General features: G+C 39.1%; 1 protein-coding gene across 1 annotated transcript in view; it reads left to right on the top strand.

The window, feature by feature from the left end:
* The window catches only part of LOC120986495 (venom factor-like), a 72270-nt gene that overhangs the window by 41991 nt on the left and 5268 nt on the right, over positions 1 to 25011 (top strand). Inside the window, exons 22-38 of the mRNA XM_040415114.1 lie at positions 5298 to 5358; positions 5528 to 5614; positions 5784 to 5987; positions 6439 to 6514; positions 7867 to 8026; positions 9282 to 9380; positions 10988 to 11138; positions 11301 to 11464; positions 13123 to 13281; positions 13389 to 13448; positions 14905 to 14995; positions 18168 to 18219; positions 18800 to 18887; positions 19889 to 19978; positions 20638 to 20743; positions 24187 to 24276; positions 24461 to 24544. Of these exons, the coding sequence (XP_040271048.1) occupies positions 5298 to 5358; positions 5528 to 5614; positions 5784 to 5987; positions 6439 to 6514; positions 7867 to 8026; positions 9282 to 9380; positions 10988 to 11138; positions 11301 to 11464; positions 13123 to 13281; positions 13389 to 13448; positions 14905 to 14995; positions 18168 to 18219; positions 18800 to 18887; positions 19889 to 19978; positions 20638 to 20743; positions 24187 to 24276; positions 24461 to 24544 (1822 nt within the window). The remainder of the gene's footprint in view (positions 1 to 5297; positions 5359 to 5527; positions 5615 to 5783; positions 5988 to 6438; positions 6515 to 7866; positions 8027 to 9281; positions 9381 to 10987; positions 11139 to 11300; positions 11465 to 13122; positions 13282 to 13388; positions 13449 to 14904; positions 14996 to 18167; positions 18220 to 18799; positions 18888 to 19888; positions 19979 to 20637; positions 20744 to 24186; positions 24277 to 24460; positions 24545 to 25011) is intronic.

Consider the following 25011-nt stretch of genomic DNA (forward strand, 5'->3'; position numbering starts at 1 on the left):
CCTCCACGTCACATTTCTCCCCCTCAATGTCACATTTCTCCCCCTCATGTCAAATCACCCCCCTATGTCACATCAGCCCCCCATGTCACATTTCTCCCCCGCCAGGTTACATTTCTTTCCCTCCATGTCACATTTCTCCCCCTCCTTTTTGCATTATCTCCTCGGTTACATCACCCCCATGTCACATTTCACCCCCTCAATGTCACATTTCTCCCCTTTCCATCCATGTCACATTTCTCCCCCTCAATGTCACATCACCCCCTCCTTTTAAGTTTACATCACCCCCTTCGTGTCACATCATGATCACATCATTACCCCCTATTGTGTCACATTTCTTCCCCCCCATGGCACATCAGCCCCACCCCCCGGCCAGCCCTGGCCCCATCCCCATGTCACAGACTACAGATATTATCCCCCCTCCCATCATGTCTCAGCCCCCCCCACAGCCCTAACAGTTTCTGATACTTTTTTCTTTTTTATAATATAAAAATGGACACAAAAAGACATACAGTATAATGGAAAAACTTCTCCATCCTGCTGGATTTGCATTCTAGCTTTGACTTAAAAAATAAAAATAAAAAACCCAAAAATGTATATAAAAAAGTGTCATGTGCACAATCGGCTGAAGGATCCTAACGAGAATGGGTCTTTATTCTCACAGTCATAAATTCAACATTACCCCCTCCATCTCTTCAGTAGTTTTTAACGCGAATATTCTAATCGCAAATTTTTATTGCGAATATCGGCACTTTTCGAGAATTTGCATAGATGTAGAATATAGTGCTATATCTTCATAATCGCGAATATTCTAGATGTTTTTTTCATCAGTAACCTCTCTTCTTGCTTGTGGGCCAATGAAAAGGCTGCAATATCTTTGTCTGAGCTTAGCAACATCCCTAGCCACCAATAGGAAAGTGGCATACCCTTATTATATAAGAACCTCCCCTGCAGCCATTTTCTGCTGTTTTTTGCAGTTCTGAGAGAGAGAGCAGTGACATTGCTGTGCTCTGTGCTTTGCTGAGTCAATTACATTAGACAGTTAGTTAGCTCATATATATAATACAGATAGTTAGTGGGAGAAAGTCAGTGTAGGTTAGATAGTGATATAGTGTAGCTGGTAGGTTCCAGTGCAGGGTGTTAGGTAGTGTGATAGGAATTACTCTACTGTGATTTTTCTCCAGTCTCAAGAAACTTCTAGCAGCTTTAAAAATGTAGCAAAAGTGACCCACGCCTGTATTGCGCGTACAATACGCACATATTACATTGCCGATTTTTGCAATCAAGAAAATAATGACTTGAGATCACAAATTCTAAAATTTGCGAATATTAGGCCAAAATTTCTCAAAATATCGCGAAAATGAATATTGCCTATGCTGCTCATCACTACTCTTCAGTTACATATTCCAGTTCTCCCAAAACCAGGGAATGATCCTATATTATAACTTTAGGCCTATATCTTTGATCATCATGGATTTAAAACTACAGTATATGCCAAGATTTTGGCTCTGAGACTCCAACCTTTCATGCCATGCTTGATTCATCGTGAACTAGTGGGGTTTGTCCCTGCTCGGGAAGCTTAAGACAACATTATCAAATCTCTGTCTTTAATATCTATGGCTAAGGCCTGTTCTCAACCCGTTTGTTTAATCACTGTCGATGCTAAAAAAGTGTTTGACAGGGTGAATTGGAACTTCCTGGAATCCACGTTGACTCAGATTGGCCTGGCTTGTCGCATTCGGAAGTGGATTATTGGCCTTTATCGTCGACCCACTGCAGGGGTTACAGTGAATGGTACTCTCTCAGCTTCTTTTTTCAATTCATAATGGGATGATTCAGGACTGTCCCCTCTCCCCTTACCTTTATGCACTGGTGATGGAATCCCTTGCCAATACACTTAGACAAAACAGATCCATTTGAGGATGCCGAGGACCATAAGCTATGCCTGTTTGCAGATGACCTCCTTCTTTAGGTTACCTCAGCAAGGGTTTGTCTCCCTGTAATAAGGCATGAATTTCAGAGGTATGGCATGGTTAATAACTTAAATGTTCCAAAGTCTGTATTACTTAACATTTCTCTATCTGTGGAGGTGTGACACTTGTCCGAGGCTTTGCCCTTCTGATGGAAAGAATCCTCATTAAGTACTTAGGAATTTACCTTCCTTCTGATGTTTCCCAAGTCTTTCCCCTTAATTATAAGCCCATCTTAGACTCTCTGGAAACAGATTTACATAAATGATCCTTACTCCTCCTTTATTGGTTTGGTAGGGATAATGTCAGTAAAATGGATACTTCACCCAAATTATTATATCTTCTTCAAACCCTCCTAATTCCGTTTGCAAAACTATTCTTTATGAGACTGAAGAAGATAGTTTCTTCTTTACTTTGGATGAGATCCTGGTCGCATTTAAGACATTCCGTACTTACACTCTTTAAAACCAGAGTTGACATAGGCCTTCCTGACTTCCAACACATCAGCTATTGGAACATGCGTGCTAGATCTCTGTCATCACATGTCCTCTAAACTGTGGGTGGCTTTTAGAACATACCCTTAATCCTTTTCAAGCAAAAGGGGCGTTTTGGCTCACTGAAACACCCTCTTTCTCATTTCCTATGCTCTTTAAACTTGTCTTGGTAGAGGTTAACTATTCCTCCCGTTTGATAGCATCTCCAGGCCCACTCACTGCTCTACTTTTTAAGAGACGGACAGGTTCATCTCCCCTCCTTCATTTTAAGGAGGGGGGAAGAACCCAGGGTGAACGATGTGCATCAGGGTTCTGGGCTGCAAACACCACCGAAGGGGTGCTTGGTGACTTCAATACTTTTGCCTGCGGGGTTTAATTTCTAAACTGGACCCTATGTCTTCTTTATCCTCTCGTCTTAGACCATTTGAATCACTTTGTTTTGTAGTGTCGGCGCCCACTTAGACTATTTTTCTGATCTATAAAATGTTGGCTTTGGAGGAGATGGGGGACTCTAAGCCAGATTTCATTGCCACCTGGGAGAAGGAGCTGGGAGGCACACTTTCTCAGGAATAGTGGACTACATCACCTATTCTATTTTTATAAACTTTCTATTTCTAATCGTATTTAAAAACTTGCCTGTTAAATTACACCTTATGTTTTCTTCTGTTCCTGCTGTGTGTTAGCGTTGTTCCTCAGCTCTAGGTACTATGTCCCATATTTGGTGGAGTTGATCTTTGATCTCTCCTTTGTGGCAAGATGTCATTTCCGTATACAGTTTTATTTGCCATTCATCCCTGGTTCTTACCCTAGAGATGGCGCTTCTGTCACTTTTTCCAGGGAGTGTTTTTGGGACATTGAAATGTCTGCTCCACAACTTTATTGTAGCGACTAGACAGATTATTCCTAGACACTGGAGGTCGCCCTTACCGCCGTTCAGAGCCCAATGGGCTTAGGCCTTGAATTTTCTAATTAGGATGGAAATATTAAAAGCGTCTGAGGATAGTAAATGCTCAATATTCTTCAAGATTTTCTTTGTTCTTCTCTCTTTCTTTTTCCTCTGTCTTCCCTTTTCCTCTTCCCTTTTTGGATCTCATATAGCCTCTATTTTAGGGGTGTCTGTGTTTTGTATTGTCTCTAATGTTGTATTGGATAACATAAAAATGGTCTGGCAGTTGTACTCACTTGAAGGGTTTCCCACCCTCTGTGTTTTGAAGTTTCATTGTACTGAATAATAAGTTCAACATTATTGGATCTGCGCCGCAGGAACAACCAGAAAGTTTGTGGAGAGAAATTGGATCTTCTTGCAAATAAAAAACTTGCAATCCTTCTTCATGATCTGCAGGTCTCTATTATCCACCAACACCATTACTCTGTGCCGCAGTCGATCGCTGGTATCAGTTTTTCCTCTGCACCGGCATCTATATCAGTATCCTTCGTCCGAGAAAAAATACTATATAGTAGAGTACAGTAGTCACAGGTTCTGCGAAACACATTTTTATTTACTTACAAGATAAAAAGCCTTCAAAATAGCTTATAGAAATTATCTTTGTGTACTTCCCCGACCGCGGTTTTGCTCTGCTTCATCAGTAGCAGAAAACTGATGGGGGGGGGGGGGGACGACATTTATCAATAATAACGTAATTTGCACCAAAAAAATCTTAACATTGCAAATTAAGTGGTGATTTGTTACTCTTCATATATTGAAAGGCACAGGCCACTTTTAAAATGTGCATTTTTGAAAATAAACTTGATTTTCTTATTTCTCTCGATTTGCAACATTGTAATGTCAATGGCACTAAAATGCAACTTTTTTTTAAACCGAAATGCGCCATTTCAGCCACCCCTGCCTGACCACACTTGAGACTTTTGACACATATTTGTGACTTTTGAAGCATATTTGTGACATTTCCACTGGTAAATTGCGCCTTTTTGTCTCTGACTTGGGATGTTTTTGTTATAATTTTGTTTTTGTTGAATGTAAATTTACTGACAAAACCCTGTTTTTAGCTAATTTATATTAGGTAAAAATAAATGCATCCTGTTTTAATACTTGTTCCCCCATCTTTATGCCGTAAATACCACTGTCTACACAAAACACCACCGCATAAGCCGGCTTAATTGTCTGTAATTTGAGCCATTTCTGCCAATAGGAGGATGATACATGAGGCATATGCGCCATTTTGATATCCCCACCCACTTTGACATTTTATTCATTTCTGGTTTGATGCATTCTTTATGGTGAAAATTATGGAGAAAACTGTTGATATATTTGGCGCAAATCAAAACGCCATTCTTTTTGGCACATTTTATGCCATAATTCTGGCGCAACATGCTCAGTAAATGTCCCCCATTAGCTCTACAATGAAAGCAAAAACTGCAGCTCAAACATCATCATAAAAGCTCAACATTTTTTTTTTTGCTTGTAGAAAATTTTAGATAGCCTTTTTTTTTTTTTCAACCAAGCTATGTGGCATCTATAATGATTTTATGTTTTCAGGTCCATTAGATAAGCCTTTTTAGAAAAGCAAAAAAAAAAAGTCCTATGCTCAGAAAATGTCATTTTTTTCAAACAATACCACTGACCCTCTAACACCAAAACAAAAAACAACACAAACAAAAAAGCATTCTGTAGTGCGTTTTATACATGGCTGCAGAAAAAAAAACACAAAAGAAAAACACAGATAAAAAGAACATTAAAAATGGCCACAAAAAACTTCCACAACTTCATGCGTGATTCCCGACGTAAGAAAGGTTTGATGTGGCTTCACAAAATTTGCATGGATGTCCCATTTTGGCCATCATCATGGTAAATTTATTTTTATTTTTTTATTTCTAGCCAGAAGGAAGACGTTTGACAAAGACCATGAAATCAGTTGTTTTGGATCCAGAACGAAAAGGTTTGTAAATTGTATAAGTCTGTGGTGTTACCATATACTTGTGGATGAGAATTTATTTTTATTTTTTTAGGGGGGGGGGGGCAGAATAATGAAGAATGGATTATTAAGCTGTTGTTATTTCCAAATCACTATAGCTTTTAATTTCTTCTTATTGCTGATTCTTATACAGGTGGAGTACAAGAAGAGCGGGTCTCAGCAGTAGATCCCAAAAATATTGTTCCTAATACAAGAATTGACACCATTGTTACCATCCAAGGTGAGCTCTGATTAGCATATCTACAATTGTCACTGGACCATATATAACCAGTATATAGGATATATCTATACATATATACTGTACATCTATACATGTACAGAATGAATTGCATGAAATAGTGACTCTTTTGCTAGCCTGATCTCATGACTTTTACCTTCACAATACCCAGGAAGCCCAATAACTGAAATGGTAGAGAAATCCATTGATGGTGTCAATCTGAACCATCTGATCAATCCTCCACAAGGATGTGGCGAGCAAAACATGATGAGTATGACCTCTCCCCTGATAGCCACACATTACTTGGATTTCAGCAACCAATGGGAAAAAATAGGACTTCAGCGCAGGGATCAGGCCACTCAGTTCATCAAAAATGGTAAGATATTTCTGTTATTTTTTATTCCAAAAGCAGGTCTCACTTCAGCAAGTGGCATTTATCATGTAGAGAAAGTTAATACAAGGTACTTACTAATGTATTAATATTATCCATATTGCCTCCTTTGCTGGCTTGATTCATTTTTCCATCACATTATAGACTGCTGCTTTCCATGGTTACGACCACCCTGCAGTCCATCAGTGGTGGTCATGCTTATAACATCCTCCTCTAGAAGCAATGAAACTCATGAGGGCACCATACAGTAATAAAAACCATAGGGACTCTGTATGCCTTCACACAGGAACTGGGCTAATGGAAATCCTATAGTTATGGATCTAAGGGTGTTAGATTTATTCATGACCTATATGTTCAGTCCCATCAGAGCATCTGGACACAGCAGAATTCCTGGTTTCAGATGTACACTAATTTACTGTATGTGCTTTTTTGACAGGTGTTGTTCAGCAACTGACTTTTGCAAAACCAGATGGTTCATATGGTGCCTGGATCCATACATCTTCTAGCACATGGTATTTTACAAATTTACTAGTGTCGAGTGAATCAAAGTTAAAGAAGTGGAATTCGATCCGAATTTCAGGAAAAACTTGATTAGCCACAAATCCGAATTTCCTGGTGCTTTGTGATAACAAATCAATTTTTCCTGAAATGGCGGTAAAAAAAATACATGCCTCATCGATTTGAGTGCAAAGAGGCCTTCATGGCCATCTTGATGGAAGACAGTGCCCCAATTCTCCTGCCCTCTGATGTGTGACATCACCATGCTGGGTGGGCGAAGTGACGTCATCAGTGATGATGCCACAGCACTCCCCCAGCTTGATGACGTGGTGACATCATCACATCAGTGCGCACACCTATTGGCGTGTTTTCTTCAATAAAGATGGCCACGATGGCTTCTCCTCGATCAAATGGATGAGGTGAGCGTATATATTTTTTTGTTTTAACCCCAGATTAACCCCCTGATAGGCTGAATGTGACTGCTCCATACAATTGAATGCAATTAGTAATAAATTTAATTTCTTGCCGAAATTTGAAGCAGCCAAATTAAATTTTTTAAAACTTTGCTCATCTCTAACTGTGCTTACCATTGGTTTAATAATCCTTCAAAACTATTATCCTCCTTTTTTTTACCATATAAAGGTAGTCTTACTAAATGCAGAAGCCACATTTGCTTAAATACAAAGATGTTATCAGTAGATGCCTGTGTCCTCTGGCCTCCCCTTGATTGACACAATGACCAAGCCCTCATCTTCTCACTCACAGAGACCCATTTACTGCAGTGGGAATTTAATGCTATTGAACATAGCAGGTCCATTACAGTGAAAGAAATATTATAACTATTGGTTTGGGAACTCAAAAGCCCTCCAAGTCAGAAGATAAAAGGGATCAGCACTCTACAGCTGTGTTGGTGCCCATTTTTTTTGTTAAGTTCAGCAGTTGGGGACTCTTGACACACCCTGACTAACGACATGTCAGAGAAGTCAGAATATGTTAAGGTGAACTTTCCCCTTCAAGCCTTCACCACCCACATAGCCAGATGAAGTAATGTAAGATTGAGCCCAACCCTAAATATGAAGGCTGTTTCATGGGTGGAAATCCAATCTAGCTTATTTACAACGTGTTCCTTTCAAGGTATATGCAAAGTCGTAATAATTTAGGCTCCATGACTTGTGGTCACTTGTCTACATTGCTGTCCATTTTCTTTGTGGCTTATTCCCAACACCTGATCTGCACGCTGTGGCTTCTCTACCTGTTGAAACTCTACCCATTGCATTTTAAGTTCTACCTCTACTTAGTAGAACTCATTTTACTTGGTATAATTTTGGTTTACTTTGTTCTTAACATGTTTTTTTTTTATCTACAGGCTCACTGCTTATGTAGTCAAAGTATTTTCCTTGGCTTCAAGTCTGATTGATATTGAGAAAAATGTGATATGTAATGCAGTGAAGTGGCTCATTCTAAATAAAAGAAATCCAGATGGAGAATTCAGAGAGGATTTTCCTGTCTATCATCAAGAGATGGCGGTATGTACAAAGCCTTCACAAAAACAAAAAGCAAACTGGAATATTCCAACTAGAAGACATGGGAATATAATTCTCTTGGTTCTCAAATCTGATGACCCAATGACATGGTTAATGAGCAAGGGTAACCACTTGGGACCAAGAAAACCACTGTGGAGTACACAATATACAGTAGTTATTATGACCATTATAAAATACTTCTTATTCTTACTTTATTGTGTGTTAGAAAATCTTGTCAGTCACCAATCTCTTCCTCAACAATAAGGCCATATTAACAGTGTGGATTTGCCATAGACATGTCTCAGATAATCCACCTGCTTGTTTTTCTACATGGAAATTATCTATAGCTAGCAACTGGGTGAGATACCCATTCACATGCATTACCAGCAGTAACTCAGATGATACTTCAAAAATTTAGATGCAGAATATGCACCAAAATTCTGAAAGAAATCTTAAAAGTGTGAACATGGCTTAAAGAGGACCTTTCATCAGTTTAGCCATAGTCTAATTATGGTCTTACCTTGTAGGGCGGCCTCCACTGATGCTATGGCACTTTTTTTTCCAAAGACCCCCCCGTTCGTCCATTCTTGGCCCTGTTGATTTCGACGCCTTATATTATAATGAGCCGACTCGGTTATACTAGGCGGAGACTCACAGTTTCACTGGGGGCAGTTCTCTTCTCCCTGGCTGTGAGCGCATCCAATCAGAGCGCACTGCTCTTAGCTTCTCCCTGGCTAAGAGCGTTGTGCTTTGATTGGATGTGCTTCTCACTGGCTAAGAGCGGTGCGCTCTGATTGGATGCGCTCACAGCCAGGGAGAGGAGAACCGCCCCCAGTAAAACTGCGAATCTCCGCCTAGTATAACAGAGTAGGCTCATTATAATATAAGGCGCCTAAATGGGGCCAAGAGCGGAAGAACGGGGGTTCTTTAGAAAAAAAAAAAGTGCCATGACATCAGTGGGGGCCACCCTATAAGGTAAGACCATAATTAGACTATGGCTAAACTGATGAAAGGTCCTCTTCAATCGAGTAAAGTGGACAGGAAGGGGTGACATGCAGCTGCAGACCTGTCTCTTAGTGGGAGCTAGATCAGCTGTGCAGACATGAGGTACATTTTAAAAGTTAAGGGGTGGGTAGGGTAAATTACACAGACTAGGCACATAATTTCATGCTGCAAATAGTTTACTCTAAATCTACTGCTGAGATTGGGAACGTTTTTTGTAGTAGCATTATGTAAGTGTATTCTTTTTATTACATAGGGTGGTATAAAAACAGGTGCTGTTGAGTTGGATTCTAGTCTTACAGCCTTCGTCCTCATCGCCATGTTAACTAGTGAAGAAACCTGTAAAGACCAAGTTGTAAGTTCCTCCTCTCAATTAAACACATTGCCCTCAAAAGGTCAACTTCTCTACACTTTACTATTGTCCTACTTTTTGTGAAGTACAGTTGAGATGATATAACATCAATGACATAGTCAACTGTAGCATGGTCTTTTAATAGATTAAACCATGTTGGTGGTGGGAATTATTTATAATGTTGTTTCTGATGCCAGTTTTAATAAGAAGCCTCGCTGGCATACCATCTCCAGGCACCACAAGATGAAATTTGCAAGTAGCTGGTTTACATTTCGGGTACAATGTGAGCCAGATATCCGAAGCACATATTGGTAAATGTGTTAGGCCATGGAGATTCTGCCTCTGACCCACAGCTTGTCCCACCCATGGTCTACCCAATTTTTTGCAAAAGTGGTGAGGGAATAGGAAATCAGGGAAAAGTTGGACATTCTGGTGACAATGGGGGTCATTTATTAACAGCAGTGTTTAAGACTCCGGTCTTAATAACCCATTTACCTAATGGTGGATCTGCCGAAAGTTATGTAGAGGCCTGGCTTCTAACATAACTTTGGTGTATTCACCGCCGGTCTAAATGTAAACCAGCTTCCTTGCTGGCTTAAATTTAGACAATTTTCTACAACTATGCCTTTTTTTTAAGCTCCCCAAAGCCCCTAAATGTGATAAAAAGTCCTATACTCACCACTTAAAGGGGTTTTGCCATCACATACAATGGGGGCATATCGCTAGGATATTCCCCCATTGTTTGATAGGTGCGGGTCCCACCTCTGGGACCTGCACCTACAACGAGAATGGAGCGAGGAAATTAATGGAGGGCACACTGCGCATGCGCAGCCACTCTCCATTTATTTCAATGGGATCACCGAAAATAGTCGAGCTATTTCCGTCTGCCCATAGAAATGAATCGGAGCAAGGGCCACGTGTGCATGGCGCGCTTCCATTCACTTGTATGAAAGCAGCGGGGAACAGCGCTAGGTGGTGGATGGACCCTGGGAAACCCGGGGTCCTCCAGCCACAGCTCTCCCCGCTCCACCTCTGGGACCCGCACCTATCAGACAATGGGTGCATATCCTAGCGATATGCCCCTATTGTATGTGATGGGAATACCCCTTAAAGTAATCAGCCGCCTGTCTGGGCCTAACCGATGGGAATTTTTTACTTGACTGCAGCAATATATGCTGCATGTCACCACTCGGCTGTATATAGCACAAGACTGCTGGGGCCAGTGACTAGCTAGAGCAGTTATGCGGAGTATACAACTTCTTTACGGGGGGATCAAGTGACTAGTATTGGATTTTCTTTTATTTTATCACAGGTAAGTGAGCTTTATAAAAAAGTTAGACAACCCACTAACTATAGGTCTAGTATGCCTAAATATGTCTTCTAACACTCAATCGTTTTAATAACTTTTCAAGAAATTATAGCATTTACTATGTTTTAAATGCAATACCATACTTACCCCCATGGTGTGCTGTGAAATGAAAACACACCTATGAGCAACATGGATCTCAAATAGTGAAACATATAAAAAATAATTTTACCTGATTGTAGTATACAATCACCACAGCTTGTACTTATTTTTTTAACAATTGTTAATCATGGTTATTTTACAGAATGTTCCTACAAGCATTGAAAAGGCTGCACAATATTTAAACGATCGTTATCACTCCCTGAAGAAACCCTACTCCATCGCCATCACTTCCTATGCACTGGCTAAAGCTGGCAAACTCGAGGACTCCAGGATACTAATGGCTGCTTCTACAGGTAGAAGACCAGCAATTATCCATTTTCTTTCTTGTGTTAGATCAATGCTTTCTATTAGAAGTTATTTATACCTCATTTCATTGGTGGTAGATGATGTGTTGATAGTATTGTTGAGTTGATGGATTTTTTTGTGCCCAACCTTTTTCATTTTTTTTTTTACAGATAACAACCACTGGAATGAACCAAACTCTCGCTTCTTATCCCTTGAAGCTACCTCCTATGCACTTCTCACCCTATTGAAGTTGAAGGAGTTTGAGAAGGCTGGACCACTGGTGAAATGGATAACCGAACAGAGATACTATGGAGAAATCTGGGGATCCACACAAGTAAGTCATTCAACTGTACAGAAAATATTTAAAATATGATTTTGTCTGTCATGGGATATGTTGAGAGATGTCAACCTCTCTCAGCCCCATGCTTTGGCTTCAATAACAGTTGTTCTTTTCTTTCTACTAGTTAATGGGGAAGGCAGATATTTTTATAAATTTGAACTTTGACCTTAGGTCCACCAGAGGAAACTATTTTGTGAATTTACTGTAAATCTACAGTATAGAAAATATGTGGACACAGTGATAATATGTACTTATATAGCACCAACATATTCTGCAGTGCTTTATACCTGGGAAAAGAAACAAATAAAATTACCGATAATGTCCTGTCCATAACAGCTGACAATCTAAAGGAGAAAATTCCCTGCCAATAAGAACTTACACTCTACAGGAGAGAGGTCCTGCCCATTAGAGCTTACACTCTACAGGAGAGAGGTATCTGCCCATAAGAGCTCACACTCTACAGGATAAAAATCAAATGTCCATCAGGTCCAAGGCATATAGGATGATTTAGGAGATCCTACACTCTACAGGAGAGAGGTCCCTGCTCATAAGAGTTTACACTCTACAGGAGAGAGATCCCTGCTTATAATGGCTTGCACTCTATAGTAGAGAGGTCCCTGCCCTTAAGAGCTTACACTCTTCAGGAGAGAAACTCCTACCCATAAGAACTTGCAGTCCACAGGAGAAAGGTCCCCGCCCATAAAAGCTTACACTCTATAGGACAGAGGTCCTGCCCATAAGAGCTGACACTCTACAGGAGAAAAATAAAATGTCCATCAGGTCCAAGGCATATAGAATGATATGAGTAAAGGGAAGGGGTATCGCTAAAATATAGAAACTTGTTTTCCCCTTTTGAACCAGAGGAAGCTAAAAACCAGAATAAGGCATGATCCTGTCTTGCCAAAAAGGGATGTTCCTCCCTATGCCAAGTGGTGATCATTTTGGCTCAACATGCAAAAGATAAATTCTATATATTTCCATAAGAATAGATGTTTTTAAAAAACCTTATCAGCTTAGTTGCTCTTCTTTAGACCTTTTCAACCTTTAAGGCATCTTTTCTAAGAACTGTTGCCTAGACATAAACTGGTGTATATTTATTTCTGGGGACGAACCCGTTGTGTTGATATTGGGATTATAATTATAGCTACATTAACCAGTCACCCCAATACAAATATGAAGTGCAGAGTGATGCTAAAGTGCAGCTAGCTGTGAAGAGGAGGGAGTGGAAATATCTAGGATCAAGTCAGGTTGTATTATGGCCATGGACAATGGTTATGTGACATACTTGGAGCAGGCATATTTAAACCTCGGAGTGTTAAAAGCAATAATAATGGTTCTTGGCAGTGAGTTGTGCATTTTGGGTGCAGCACAAGAGAAGTCCTAATGATAGGAATGATATGTGGTAGAATACCAAGTTAGTTGGTAACCAAAAGTGGAACATTGTGGAGAGTCTTACAGGTATCGTCTTTTTCTTGCTTTGGAAACCTTTGTTATCATTGTGCAAAAATGTATTTTTAGATTATTTTTAAATGCTTTTTCAGTATCTTCTCATGGTCTATGAACACAAGCATGTTTCTGATAAATTTAGCATTGTTCTATGTGCTTTGGTTATGGTGGTGCACTGTTTATATCATTATTCTCTTGGGTTGTAGTCCACTATGATGCAGTTTGAAGCCCTTGCTCAGTACCAGATAGATGTACCAGGTTTCAAAGACTTGGACATGGACGTCTCCTTCCAACTCCCTGGGAGATCCGACCGTATAACTCATCGTCTCAATCTTGGAAACGCCCTGCTGGCCCGATCAGAACAGGTAAGAACCTGGAGATGTGATGGGCTCAGTAGTAAAAGAAAAGTCACTGGTGTTGAATGGAAATACAATTTCTTGGGACTGTCATTACTTAATCTATTTCATTGCAGACAAAAGAAGTTGGAGACTTTATAGTCACTGCTAAAGGGAAGGGTCAAGGCACTTTGACGGTAAGGGAAGGGGTTGGTGTTTTCAGACAATCCTGTAATAAATACTTTATAGAGATAATGAAGAACTGCTCTGTACAGCATTGCTGGGGAACATCCTGAGTCTTTGATGAAATTTCTTTTAGACTAATGCAGACTCCATCTTATCCGAAGGAAGAAAGAGGTGGATTCCAGGGCGCTGTACTTAGTCCAGTTTATTCAAAATGTTAAAACAATAACAATTGTTTTTAATGTGATTCACTGGACAAATGAGAGCAATGGGAATTCCGCCTCTTTGTTCCTTCTGATCAGTGTAATGGGTTCTGAGTGAATCATCAGGTGGGAAAGGAGATGCAGTCTTATGTGTGCACTAAACAAGCATAATGCTGAGTTGTGCCAGCTTAAGTTTTGCACAAACCCATATGATCAGGATGGTTTACACTATGGAGCACCATGTATTTAATATACAGGGTGGGCCATTTATATGGATACACCTTAATAAAATGGGAATGGTTGGTGATATTAACTTCCTGTTTGTGGCACATTAGTATATGTGAGGGGGGAAACTTTTCAAGATGGGTGGTGACCATGGTGGCCATTTTGAAGTCGGCTATTTTGAATCCAACTTTTGTTTTTTCAATAGGAAGAGGGTCATTTGACACATCAAACTTATTGGGAATTTCACAAGAAAAACAATGGTGTGCTTGGTTTTAACATAACTTTATTCTTTCATGAGTTATTTACAAGTTTCTGACCACTTACAAAATGTGTTCAATGTGCTGCCCATTGTGTTGGATTCTCAATGCAACCCTTTTCTCCCACTCTTCACACACTGATAGCAACACCGCAGGAGAAATGCTAGCACAGGCTTCCAGTATCCGTAGTTTCAGGTGCTGCACATCTCGTATCATCTGAAGGCAATCGTCTATGCTGTGAAGATACGAGATGTGCAGCACCTGAAACTACGGATACTGGAAGCCTGTGCTAGCATTTCTCCTGCGGTGTTGCTATCAGTGTGTTGAGAGTGGGAGAAGAGGGTTGCATTGACAATCCAACACAATGGGCAGCACATTGAACACATTTTATAAGTGGTCAGAAACTTGTAAATAACTCATGAAAGAATAAAGTTACGTTAAAACCAAGCATACCATTGTTTCTCTTGTGAAATTCCCAATAAGTTTGATGTGTCACATGACCCTCTTCCTATTGAAAAAACAAAAGTTGGATTCAAAATGGCCGACTTCAAAATGGCCGCCATGGTCACCACCCATCTTGAAAAGTTTCCCCCCTCACATATACTAATGTGCCACAAACAGGAAGTTAATATCACCAACCATTCCCATTTTATTAAGGTGTATCCAAATAAATGGCCCACCCTGTATTCTAACAGATTCTAGGCACGGTAGACAACCATAGAATTATATAGTTTTCATATTTCTTATGATAATCATTAACAAATGTAATTCTATTCATCTGCCAGGTATTTTCCATTTTCCATGCCTTTGAGACAGAGAAAGAGAGAACATGCAACAACTTTGATGTATCGGTGACAATTCAGGAGGAACCTGAATGTAAGATATTTGCATCTTGTGATTATTTTGTGATTTTATATTTATATATGATGTGGGGATAGAGAGAATGTGATCAGTAGTAGGGCTCATGCACATGCCTGTCAATGCCCAATGTAAGGACCATGCACAAGACCACAGGGAGACACTACAGATCAGTATTACAGAGATGTAACCACTAACCATGTGTCATGGCTGTGTCTCGGTCTCTGTGTTGTTTGCCATGACACGTTTGCCGTGCATGCTGGTTGCCTGTGGCAACGTGTAGTTTATGCAGCATGTGTGTACACTTCTCCTTTAAGGTTTGTTTTCCTTCCCTGGCTGGGTGTGTTCACTAGGTGCTTATATTGCCTGTGGCTGGTAGCCTGGAGTTTAGTTGTTCTCCAGCCTCTGTTGGTGCTGAAGCTATGCTCCTGTCCTGGGTATTCCATCTGCCCAGTTTTTAAGGGCCACCTAGTGAGACATACTATTATGGTGGGGAGTGGGGAAACTCCCCACCGAACACCGAAGGCAAATAGGAACAGAAACTAGGCCTGAACACCGGGGAAAGGGAGCAGGGAATCACCTAATACCACCCTCATCTTTGCCCTGACTCCTATCCATATGAGCGGACCTAGATGGTAGGACAGCTCATACACTGGAACCTCGGACCCTGAGTCGCCCTGATGATCCCTGGAAATAATAACAGGAACTAGAGACGACCTCTTCCTCCAAGATATGGATGAACAGGAGTCTCCCACCAGCCTAGATGCAAGGAAGGGGGAAGACAAAACAAATGTCATGTTCCTGAGCGGGTTCACCTAACCCCTAGAACATTCCACAATTAAAGGAATCCCCATAACATGCACATATAAAGAGAAGACAGTGATAAGCAAAACTGGATCGGCAGGTAAGAACTCAGCGGCAAATAATATCCACTGCATCAAGGGCCGCTGGATCCTAGGCACTTACCTGCCGCAGCAACAGGAAGGAAATACAGCACAACAGTAACTGCCCAGACCCCCATGCGGACAGGATGCATGGTGGCCACAGGCAGAGCTGATCACTGACTCGTTGTTACCCAGGATCCCTCTCCCTGAAGGCACAGACAGACAGGTGAATGTCTAGCATCCATCCAGGACCGTACACACCAAAACAGACCAGACATACAACACAAACCCTGAACATAAACCACACCATACATAGTAACAGGTAAGGTAGGAAGACATGGTAACAACGGGATGACATTGCTGTCTCACTAGGTGGCCTTCAATAACTGGGCAGATGGAATACCCAGGACAGGAGCATAGCTCCAGACCAGCACCAACAGAGGCTGGAGGACAACTAAACTCCAAGCTACTAGCCACAGGCAATATAAGCACATAGTGACCACACCCAGCCAGGTAGTTAACCCCACAAGCACCATACAGGGAAGGGAAACAAACCTTAAAGGAGAAGTGTACACACATGCTGCATAAACTACACGTTGCCCCAGGCAACCAGCATGCATGGCAAACGTGTCAAGGCAAACAACACAGAGACTGAAACACATCCATGACACCATGCCTCTGTATGTTTCCAGTCAAGTAGAGTGAAATTTCTTTGGGATGACCACCCAAAATGGCATTAACTATGGTCTTCTAGAAGGGTGGTCTTGTCAAATAAGATATCCAATAAGCATAGTGAGAAATAGTGTAAGTGAAAACCTTACAAAGTCAATCTGGTTTCGTTAATAGCAACATCTTCTCAAGTGGTGGTTTTCAGCATTAGAACCATTGAGTGGAGTAAAATGATCAAAAACATTATTTCCCTATTCTATAAAATGTGTGACACAACAACTAGCCCCAAGTTTTGCCTTGATTAAATTGTAGAGCCCATATTTGTCATGTATATGACTTCCAGAGAAAATATACAGTGAATACAGAGACTTCTAGGAATGTCTTCTTCTTGGAGCCAATATTCTTCTCCTCCCTGTAAACACTATAGATGCCTTTAAACTGGTAAAAACAGGTAGGAAATAAATCCTATGTGCTTCACTAATGGCAAATTCCAGTTCCAACACCAGAATCTTCCATACAAAGCACCCATTGTGTGTAAAAAAAGACACCAAATATCTGACACACGTAATGGTCATAAAAGCAGAAAATAAAAAAAATACCATTCTGGCTTCAACATAGGTCAGAGTCAGTTTTCTTTAAAGGAGCTGTCTAGCTTTTTCCTCTGATTACTATACTGCTCCTCATTTCACTTCAATGGGAGGAGCACTGCAGTAACCAGCTCCATCCACTGTACAGTGAATGGAACTGTGTAGTTCCTGCACAAACTTCCAGCACTGGAGCTACTGTAGATCTTGGCGGAGGGTGCGGGGCGTTGGACCCACACTGATTAGATAGTGATGGGCTATCGCTTGTGAAACGCTGGATAACCCTTTTAAGCTGGTCATACATGTGAGATGTTTGCTTTCTGAATAACTTTGATATTTAAGATTGGTCTGTGAAGGTTGACTTGCTCTGGGCCCAGGGTTGAGCTTTTATATAAGGCTACTTTCATGCCTGCTGTGTAAATTATGGCATGCTGTTCCAGCAGAGAACAACCTGCCGAAATTCTCTGCATCCGACACTGCTGGATGAAACTGAAATGCCTGCCAGCCCCGTTAAGTATAAATGCTGAGAATTGACCGGACACAAACCGCTGCATGCTGTGTTGTCTGCGGCCAGATCATAGTGCCGTTGGTCTGAAAGTAGCCTAAGAGGTGCACCTGAACCCACTCTCTACTGCCCTACACTGGAAACTGAATAAGAGCACCGTACATGGTGTGTGTTTAGTATTTTAGCTCAGCCCACTTCACTTGACAAACCCATGGATAACTAAGGCACTGTTTCTGGATAAAACACAGACCATGGACAACCCCTTCAATTTGAGACAGAAGTTTCTTTCAGGTCTCCATTAGTCTGTACCTCCTGTTCCCTCTTGATACACGGAAATGACTGCTCAAACAATCACTGGTCACAGTGATCCTGTGATTGGCTGAGCAGTCATTTTCTGTGTATTAGACGGGACCAGGAACAATGGAGTATCAGAAGGATCAGGGATTGGGTAGAGTGGGGAATCGGAGGGAGAATTTGAATCAAACAGACAACTCCTTTAAGTGAAATCATATTTGAAATTTAACATATCCTTGAAATCTTCCACACAGTTAAGAGACCTAAGGAGGCCCTTTCAACTGTTTCCATTACTATTTGTACGAGGTAAGTTCCATAAGTAGCTAATAATGTTGATGTGAACTTCAGTAGAATAATATTGGATGGAAGTAGGAGAGTTGCTAGATAACATTACCATTAAAACAATCCCATTTTGCCTTTTTGTAAAAATTTCCCGCAGATTGTACATGTCGTCATTTAGTTGGGATTGACTGGTTTAGTCCACATTCAAAGCTTTTATCTATTTTACAGAGGAAAGAGTGTCTCGCTCTTGAGTATCTGGTGTGTCTATGCATTAGATGACCAGTCCATTGATTAGAACGTTGTAATTCTTCATTTCGTCTATGATTGGGAGACCCTTCTAATAAAAGGGGATTTCCAAAGAAATATTATTTCGGTGTTTACTTCACTATCATCCAAGAAGAATCCATTTTTTTAAAATAACGAGTGATCTTTGGAGTAAAACATTTGCATTATGGAAAATATCTTTACCTGGAGGCAAAAAAATATCCAAGATGCTTGTTGGACTGGAGTTGTATCACTATGGAGTGTCAAGAGAATTCAGTAATATAATGTATGTACAGTTCTCAGATAGTAGACTACATTTAGAATCTGTTCCTTTTTGCAGATTCCTTAAGAACCAAGATGCCACCATGTCCATCATTGATATGTCTATGATGACTGGTTATGCTCCAGATATAAATGACCTTAATAAGGTGAGTTCCGATCTGGTTTAAGAGTTGAACATCTGCTTTAGGGCTCATGCACACAAACATATTTTTTTCAGTGTCCATTCAATTTTTTTTTTTTGTGGCCGTATGCGGAACATTTCCCTTCAATGGGTCCGCAAAAAAATGGAAATGACTGTGCATTCTGTTTCCGCAGTTCCACATGGCCATTCCACAAAAAAGATATAACATGTCCTATTCTTGTCCATTTTACAGACAAGGATAGGCATTGTTACAATGGATCCGCAAAAAGAAAACAAACGGATGCAATATGGATGCCACACGGACATCCGTATTTTTGTGGATCTGTGTTTTAAAGACCATAAAATACATGCGGTCGTGTGCATGAGCCCTTAATGACATTTAAACAATGGTCTAATCAGATGTTTTAGAGTAGACCATATGATGAGGGGACTAATGGTCTCATTATCAAAAGCAAATTATTGAGAAGCTTTAAGGACTTCCTTACAATAATGTACAAGAAACCAGGCACAAAAATTGCAAATTAGAAATTATACAGAAGCCATAACCACCTAGTACAAAATTTTCCTTCTTATCATCGTTAAACTTGTATTCAAGAAAACATTAAAGGGAGTCTGTAACCTACTTGAGATGCTTTACACTGATCATATAGCTCTGTGGGACACGTTACTTTTGTTTAGTTTGTGAGAGTCTCCAAAGCACCCAAAACAAGTTCTAAGGGTCTGCAAATGAGCGATCACAAGTGCCCACAGGCAGTGAGTTTGCTGCAAGTGAACTGCAGTAATTGCCCGCTGTCCATATCATATATTTTTTTTGCAGGATTCTGTACATACAGTAGATTTGGTTTAATGCTAATGAAACTGATCAGCTTCATTTTTTTTCACTTGGAACCCATTTGATTTGAAGGTTACATATGTTTAAGAATCTAAATGTCTGTTACTTTTTTAAATATATTTTATGTGATGTTTCCAAGATTTTTAAAAAGTGAACACTTCCTTTATTTACAGCTTAAAAAAGTAGTGGACAGATCCATCTCCAACTTTGAGATCAAAGAAGGCGTATTTGATAAAGGCACATTGATTATGTACCTTGACCGGGTAAGAAATTGCTTGTTTTTGCATGGATGGGCCAGGGTGTGAACCTCTCTGAAAGAGTAAATCTTTGTCTTGGCTCATAGAGGGGGGCAGACTCCACATCTATGACTTCCAAATGTCACAATAAGGAATATGGACATGAGTTGTTTTTATGAGTCAACCACTTGTCGCCAATACCTTTTATTTAAAGCGATTCTTTAAATATGAGATGATCACAGAATCTTCTGCCACTGGATTCCTGGAAATCAGATACAATCTCTGAGAGAATCTGGAAGTTAGGGTTCAGAATCCCCTTATAGGGTATATGGAATTGGGCTTTCCAAACCAACCCTCTTCTATTTTGAACACTTTTAGCCATAGATATCTAAAGTTGGACATTCTCAGGGCCATATCAGGGGGTCAGGGGCATTCTTGACATACATTGCACACAAGTCCATCAGACATTCAATATCATGTGGATATGTCATAAATGTCCAAGTTTGGAATACCCCATTAATGGTTAATGGGGGTGTCTCAACTTGATAATGTGTCTGTATTAACATTCAACAGCATTTTAGGAGGGTAGAAAATGTGTCTCATCAACCATAAATTCCTTTAGAAGGCACCTTTGTCATCTCTCACTTTATAAAGAAGTTTTATTTTGAACTGTGTTTTATTTTTAGATTCCCCACAACGAAGATGAATGTCTGAAATTCCACCTTCATCAATACTTCGAAGTAGGACTTATACAGCCTGGATCTGTCACAGTGTACGACTATTACTCTCCAGGTAAAATCCTAGTCACAACAGCCTCTTTAAAGTGGTTCTCCGAGAATTAAGAAAATAAAAATACTTAAATATAACTTCATTATAAATATATTCTCAAATACCTTACATTAGTTATAATGGCTCGTTTGTCTGGGGAGCAATCATTAGAAAAAACAAAATGGCTGCTGTCCTATTAGTACACAAAACCTGTCCTAATAACACAGGAGGACAAGTTACTTCACACTGAGCTAAATAGCTGCCTCATTGTCAGGGATTATGATCCTCAATACATATGATAAGATCTTTAGCTGAATCTCTGTTGGAATTGAGTTCATGAGCAGATGTGCCTAATGAGCAGCACTCCATTACCACAGTCTGTCCTGTCCATCCTTTCTGTACTTCATGTCTCCTCATGAGCTCCATTCCTACAGAGATTCAGCTAAATATCATATTAAACTGTATTCAGGATTATAATCCCTGACAAGTAGAGCAGAGAGGAGGATGAGGCAGCTCTTTACCTCAGCATTATGAAGTAACTTGTCCTCCTATCTGATTAGGGCAGGTTTTGTGTGTACTAATTAGTGATTAGCGGCAGGGGTCATTTTCGAATTCGCAATATTTCGCAAATATTTTGTAGAATATTCGCCAAATATTCACAAATTCGAATATTCGTTATATTCTACGATTTTTTTTACTCGAAAAATCGCCAAGGTAATGATCGCGTAATATGCGAATTTTCGTAATGCAAATTTTTATCGCAAATTTTTAAATTACCGAGCAAAAACATGATTCCTCCCTGCCTCTTGCTTGTGGGCCAATGAGTCATAGCACTATATCGAATATATTAGTTTTTTCGAATATTCGTAATATTCTAAAACAAGAATATATAGCAATATAGCGAATATTCGAAAAAAAACTAATATAGAGAAATTTAGCTAATATAGTGCTATAATCTTCTTTGTCTAGAAGTTGTAATTTTTTTCTCATCTGGAGCTCAGATTGGAAAAAAATTTCAACTATTGAAAAAAAAGATTATAGCACAATACTAGCTAAATTGCTCTATAATCTTTTTTTTTGAATATTCGCTATATTGCTATATATTCTTGTTTTAGAATATTACGAATAACAAGAATATATAGCAATACAGCAATTTAGCTAATATAGTGCTATAATCTTTTTTTTTTAATAGTTGTAAATGTTTTCCAATCTGAACTTCAGATGAGAAAAAATGACAACTATTAGACAGAGAAGATTATAGCACTATATTAGCTAAATTGCTCTATATTCATTTTTTTTTGGAATATCCGGTATATTGCTATATATTCTTGTTTTAGAATATTACGAATATTCGAAAAAACAAATATATAATTTTTTTCGAATATTCGTAGTATTCTAAAACAAGAATATATAGCAATATAGCGAATATTCAAAAAAAAAAAATATATAATATAGAGCAATTTTGCTAATATAGTGCTATAATCTTTATTTTCAATAGTTGAAATGTTTTTCCAATCTGAACTTCAGATGAGAAAAAAATTACAACTATTAGACAAAGAAGATTATAGCACTATATCAGCTAAATTGCTCTATATTCATTGTATTTCGAATATCCGCTATATTGCTATATATTCTTGTTTTAGAATATTACGAATATTCAAAAAAACGAATACCGGTATATTATTTTTTTTTTAATATTCGTAGTATTCTAAAACAAGAATATATAGCAATATAGAGCAATTTTGCTAATATAGTGCTACAATCTTTATTTTCAATAGTTGAAATGTTTTTCCAATCTGAACTTCAGATCAGAAAAAAATTACAACTATTAGACAAAGAAGATTATAGCACTATATTAACTAAATTGCTCTATATTCATTTTTTTTCAGAATATTCGCTATGTTGCTATATATTCTTGTTTTAGAATATTACGAATATTCGAAAAAATGAATATATTCGATATAGTGCTATATATTTGTTTTTTAGAATATTCATCATTTTTTCCATTTAAAGTCATGATTCCTCCCTGCTTCTTGCTTGTGGGCCAATGAGTCATTGGCCCACAAGCAAGAAGCAGGGAGGAATCATGTTTTTACTCGGCAATTGAAAAATTTGCGATAAAAATTAGCATTACAAAAATTCGCAATAAAAATATCTCGAATATTTGAAATTACGAATATATATCACTATATTCTAAATATTCATGAATTTTCGAAGTACCTATATTCGCAATAAAAATTCTCAATTCGAATATTCGTGATCAACACTAGTACTAATAGGACAGTGACCATTTTTTTTCTCCTAACCATTGCTTCCTAGACAAAATGAGCCATTATAACTAATGAAAGGCATCTGGGAATATATTTATAATAAAGTAATATTTACATATTTTCATTTTCTTCATTCCTGGAGAACCCCTTTAACTATGAGTTAGAACCCAAGCCATGAAAATGTAAATTTTTATTTTATTTTTCACTCTTTTGAAACGGAAAATTAGAAAGTCTTTGAAATTTTTAGTTAATATTTTTATGAAATGTTTTATTTTTGTTATTTGTTGTACATATCTTCCCTTCCTTATGTTTCCTCTTGGACCTGGATTGACTGATGTTAGGTTACCTGCATTGTGAGTAATTTTCATTACTCACGCTGCATTGTGAGTAATGAAAATATCACCAGTGGTGCCCAAACAATGGTCTCGGTGTTGGCAGTAGTCACATGCTGTGCCTGTGCACAACATTGCTGAGGTCATTGATTGTCTGGCAGCAGTGACTTGGATGTAGACGACACGCTTCCAGTCCAGCGGGGACCAGAAGTAAAAAAAAAAAAAAAGAAAAGGGAACTCAGTGCTGGACAAGGGAAATGTTAAATGTGAGTGGGTGAGGGGTTCCCAGTCTCAAATAACCCCTTTATTTTAAGTAATAAAAGTGTAGATGTTTAGAACCTATATAATGATGGTCTTCTGTCATGAAACTAAAATCGAAGATGGCACCAGATTTACTCTGGTATTGGCAAAAATATTTGAATAACTCCCTCTCTGGGGCATTTCAACCAACAATGGTATTACATGGTTGACTAATCATTTCAACTTGTTTTATAATAAATGTCTTACGTCATATCAGTCTAAAATCGAAGATGGTTCCAGATTTACCATGGTTACTAGCAAAAATATATTAAACAAGCATTTGGACATCATGGATCTTCTCCATCAGAAATCTCTCTTCTGTGTGTGGACCAACTATGGTATTACACGGTTGACCATACATTTGAATGGTCGTTGTGTAGTGCTATATTTTCACTTCATTGAAATGTGTGATTGGTCTCAACCTCCTGGACCACAGCTCACTATAGTGAGAAAATTTTAACATTAACATTATCTTATTTTTTGTACCCTCATAAGAACACCAATCAACTCCCGCCAATCAATTGTACAAAAAACTTTTTTTTTATGATTTTTCTCTACCCCACAGAAAACCGTTGCACTAAATTCTACCATTTGGAGGAAGGAAGCAAACTTCTGGGCAAGATTTGTAAGGGAGATGTATGTCGCTGTGCAGAAGGTAAGAGGACATAACTATAATCTAGTTTTAGCAATGGGGGAACTATCTAATCTGGATCTTTTTGTTTAAAGACTAATTGGTTGATATGGTCTATACATCCCAAGTGTTTGTTAATTCCTTTTCTGTATGAAGAATTTTGTTTAGAAATTTTTTGAGTCTATTCATTGTCCCTTTCATTTTTCAGAGAATTGCTTTTTGCAGCAACAGCTTGATAATGTGAATGCGCTTGAGCGAGTAAATAAGGCTTGTGAACCTGGTGTGGATTATGGTAAGATCATTACAATGTGATTTTCATGTTGTTACATATTCATAGTCAGACTTAGACTTTATTCCAAATTTATTAATGTATTGATATTATGTTTTAGGATTTTTTATATCTATTTTCTTAAAACTTGAAAAAATATGTCAGTGCTTCTAGGATTTTGGTCATTTGGACATCTTTAAGACGTAGTACACAGTAAAGACAGTTGTTTATTGTGCACCACATTGAGGCCAAACTCTGTCTAGTCTGATCCTGCAGTCAGGGGCATAGCTATAATACGGGGTGCAGAGGCCCAGGAGCCTGAGGGGGTCAAAGGACCCTTGTGCCACATAATAGGACAACAGTATTGTAGAAATTGCATGCTGGTCAAGTTACATCTCTGGCTGGAGGGAAGGGGTCAAGAATTTGGCATGGGGGATGGGGAGTTGTGCCATTTCAATTTTTTACCCCAGGCAGCAGGAAGGCTATGTTCT

Source organism: Bufo bufo, chromosome 1 (assembly GCF_905171765.1).
Source record: "Bufo bufo chromosome 1, aBufBuf1.1, whole genome shotgun sequence".
NCBI lineage: Eukaryota > Metazoa > Chordata > Amphibia > Anura > Bufonidae > Bufo > Bufo bufo.